Genomic DNA, 3,474 nt, shown 5'->3' with positions numbered 1-3,474 from the left:
TGCTTCTCTCTCCTCAATGCTCCTGGCTCTGAGAGGGAAAGGGCTCAAAAGTTATCTCCCTAGGGCCAGGCCTGGCAGTCTGCAGCGAAGAGGAAGGCTGAGGGTGAAGGGAATAAGCTATAAACAACTGCATGTCAATGGCCTGGATTTTAATTAATTCCACTTGATTTGAGCAAGGGAGAGGTCAGTTCTCTGCCTTTAATTAGCGCTGCCTCTCCGGTCGCACGCAGGGAGATGGGGCAGGTAACGTATAATAGTACACCCACCAGCTGCAGGGAAGCAGCTCAGCTCCAGCCATTGAGGAGGAGGAGGAGGCCAGGAGGGGGTTCTGGCTCCTCTGCTTTCCCAGAGCTCGGGATGTTGCTGGAATGAGGCTGGACAGAGGCTTCACAGCGGCAGCAGAGGGTGAAATGTTTATTAAAGATCTGCAGGAGCTTGAGGAATGGCTCTGACTGCTGACTTTGAAGTTTGCTTGCATTACAAACGGCTACAAACTGACCCATTTCATGTCTCAAGTTTTGCTCTTTAGAAATTTTCATTAGAAATGTCAAGTGTTGCTGAATCTCTGGCACTCACCAGACATGAGGTGCCCATAAACAGAAGAGTGCGTGGGGCCCATTCCTTGTGCGCCGCTGATTGCTCTTTGATGATTTCCTTTATGACCCAATAAAGGTTTTCCCTTTAAATTAAAAATGCCAACAGCCCTGATGTTTGTCATGGGAAATTGCAGTTGGAGGAGGGGACATGTGTCACTGCAGGCACCTTTTGGTGCTCAGGCTCTGCTGCAGCCGAGTCTGGGTCAGTGCTGCTGTACACAGCACTAACATCACACCCAGGAGCATTTCGGGGGAAGACGTGGCCATGCCACGTGATTACAAGCTGTGAGAGATGCAAACAGCCAAATTCAGAGCAGAGCCCATTTTGGTGACAGTTTGGGGTTTCTCAATTGCATCTTGCTGACTGTTTTCCTCCCACTCCTCCCTAGGGAAGGATTTATGTCCAGAGGAGGCCACGGAGCTATCAGAGCACTGGAGCACTTTCTGTATGAGGGAATTGGGGCTGTTCAGCCTGGAGAAGAGAAGGTTGTGTGGAGACCTCAGAGCAACCTGCCAAGAGCTGAAGGAGCTCCAGGGAAACTGCAGAGGGACTCTTGGTTAGAAATTGGAGGGACAGGACAAGGAGGAATGGGGAGAAATTGAAAAAGGGAAATTGAGAATAGATATCAGGAAGAAGCTTTTCCTGTGAGGGTGGTGAGACACTGGCACAGGTTGCCCAGGGAGGCTGTGGCTGCCCCAACCTTGGCAGTGTTCAAAGCTAGGTTGGCTAAAGCCTTGAGCAACCTGCTCTGGTGGGAGGCGTCCCTGCCCAGGGCAGGGGTTGGGGCTGGATGATCTCTAAGGTCCATTCCAACCCGTTAGCATTCTATGAGTCTATGCTGTAGGGTGAGTCTGACCTCTGCAGAGCTGAGGGTGCTGCCCCAGATGTTTTGGGGCTGTGTGAAGAGCAGTGCCAGGCCTTGTTCTCCTTTCTGAAGCCAGGGAAGAGCACAGCCCTTGTCCCCAGCCCCATCCTGCCTCACCTTGGAGTAGGTGGCTCCATTGATGACTTCTCCTCTCCGCATCCAGATGATGGAGGCTGCTGGCTTGGCATTGTCTGCGTGGCAGGTCAGGTTCAGGGGATCTCCTGCTCTCAGGCTGATGATGGGCCCCCCCATAATGACAGGATCGTCTGGAGGAACTGCAAGGAAAGAGCACAGAGGAGATGAAGTCATTTGAAGCATGAGTCACCTGTGGGGTCTGGACTGCCAGGACTGACCTGTGACCTCTCAGACCTCTGCAGATGGCTTGGATGTGCCTGTGGCTGTGTGAAGCCCCCTCTCAGCACATTATAGACACTTTTTGCTGCTGACATGAAAGCTGTGCCCCAGATTTGAACTAGAGCAGCAGCAACTGGTGAAGTTTTCGAGGGGCCATGGGCCAGCTGGCTGTGAACTGTGCAGGGATATGAGGGATCAAGTCTATGGCAGATAAATCCACCAAGGGCTACTAAATCCTCAAAGCCCTGGATGTCTCTGAGCTGCAAACTGTGAGAGGATGGTGTGCATTTGAAAGCAATATCCCTGCTTGAAATAAATATCCCTGCTTGCTGTTCCTCCCCAGGGATCTTTAACTGGCTGCTGCTGGACACAGGACATGAGGCTTGGAGAGGATTAGGTGTGACCCCTGTTCCTCTGATTTCAGACTGGGCGGTAGGTGAGGGTATTTTGGGGGAGAAGGGAAACTGGATCTGGACTGTTACCTATAGCACTCAGAGGGAATAACTTCTCCTGGACATCAGAAGTGTGATTTCCAGGCTCCTGCCTTTGAAGAGAGCTCCCCTGGCAGTTCTCCGTCACGGAGGGCTGAAGGAACTCCCTGCTCTGCTCTGATTTCCCTGTCACTCCCACTCAGTGTCTGCACTGCTGTCTCAGGCACAGGAGGCTGTGAGACACCTCTCGCTCGGACACCTCCCTCCTGCCCCGGGGAGACGTCCGAGCTTCTCCCTCTGCTGAGAGCTAACCCTGCCAGGGGTGTCACGGAGACGTTTGAGATCTCAGCCCTCCTTTGAAAGCACCTGAGCCTGACAGGCTGTGTGAGGCTGCAGCTGGTTACAGACCATGGCTGTGCTGGGATCACACAGCACCCAGGCACTTCCACTCAGCTGGGAAGCACTTCATGCCACACACAGGGAAGGGTGGGAACAGGGAAGCAGATGAGGAACACCCAAGCATGGTCTCCTCTCTTGGGACTAGCCTGGCATCTCTGAGCACCCCCAGCATGGTAAGAGATGGGAAATCCAGCTGGAGAGAAGAGCTTTCGTCTCTGCTACCCTGATGGGTCTGCTCCAGTCAGGACCTGCTCTGGAGAGCTGTGTACAGCTGTCAGTCCAGCTTTTCATGGAATCATAGAATTATCTCGGTTGGAAAAGCCCTCTAAGATAATTGAGTCTAACTATTCCCCTAGCACTGCTAAAGCCACCACTAGACTGTGTCCCCAAGTGCTACATCTACACGGTTTTTCAGTCCCTCCAGGGATGGGGACTCCAGCCTGTTCCAGGTTGTTCTCTGAGAAGGTTGGTCCTACTGACGATCTGTGGGTGTTTCATCAAGAGATGAGAAGTTCCTGGCTTAATTAGACAAATGTACATTTATGTCTGCTCTGTGAGACACCTGAGTTTGCCCCTCCCTGTCTCTGGCTCCATAGCAGCATCCCCAGCCCCATGGATGCACCACACTGTTCCAGGGAAACAGCAGGGAACTGCAAGCTTCCCAGCCTGCCTGTTGATGAAAGCTGCTCTCAACCTCCATACTGAGAGCTCTTTCAGCCCAACCACTACCCAAAGGTGTTTAGCTCTTCCCAGCCATGACCTTTGGGACACCAAACTCTGGTTTTATTCCAGATTGATGTGTTGCTAAACCATCTCATGACCTGTTTG

At 52.5% G+C, this 3,474-nt stretch overlaps 1 protein-coding gene across 1 annotated transcript in view; it reads right to left on the bottom strand.

Moving 5' to 3' along the window:
- LOC103809626 (kin of IRRE-like protein 3) overlaps positions 1-3,474 on the bottom strand; it is a gene marked incomplete at both ends in the record, with an annotated part of 84,819 nt that overhangs the window by 8,794 nt on the left and 72,551 nt on the right. The window contains one exon of the mRNA XM_009082481.1: positions 1,580-1,737. Coding sequence (XP_009080729.1) covers positions 1,580-1,737 — 158 coding nt within the window. The remainder of the gene's footprint in view (positions 1-1,579; positions 1,738-3,474) is intronic.

Source organism: Acanthisitta chloris, unplaced genomic scaffold (assembly GCF_000695815.1).
Source record: "Acanthisitta chloris isolate BGI_N310 unplaced genomic scaffold, ASM69581v1 scaffold1489, whole genome shotgun sequence".
Lineage (NCBI taxonomy): Eukaryota > Metazoa > Chordata > Aves > Passeriformes > Acanthisittidae > Acanthisitta > Acanthisitta chloris.
Note: the sequence above shows the minus strand (reverse complement) of the source record. Positions and strands in the feature narration are given on the sequence as shown.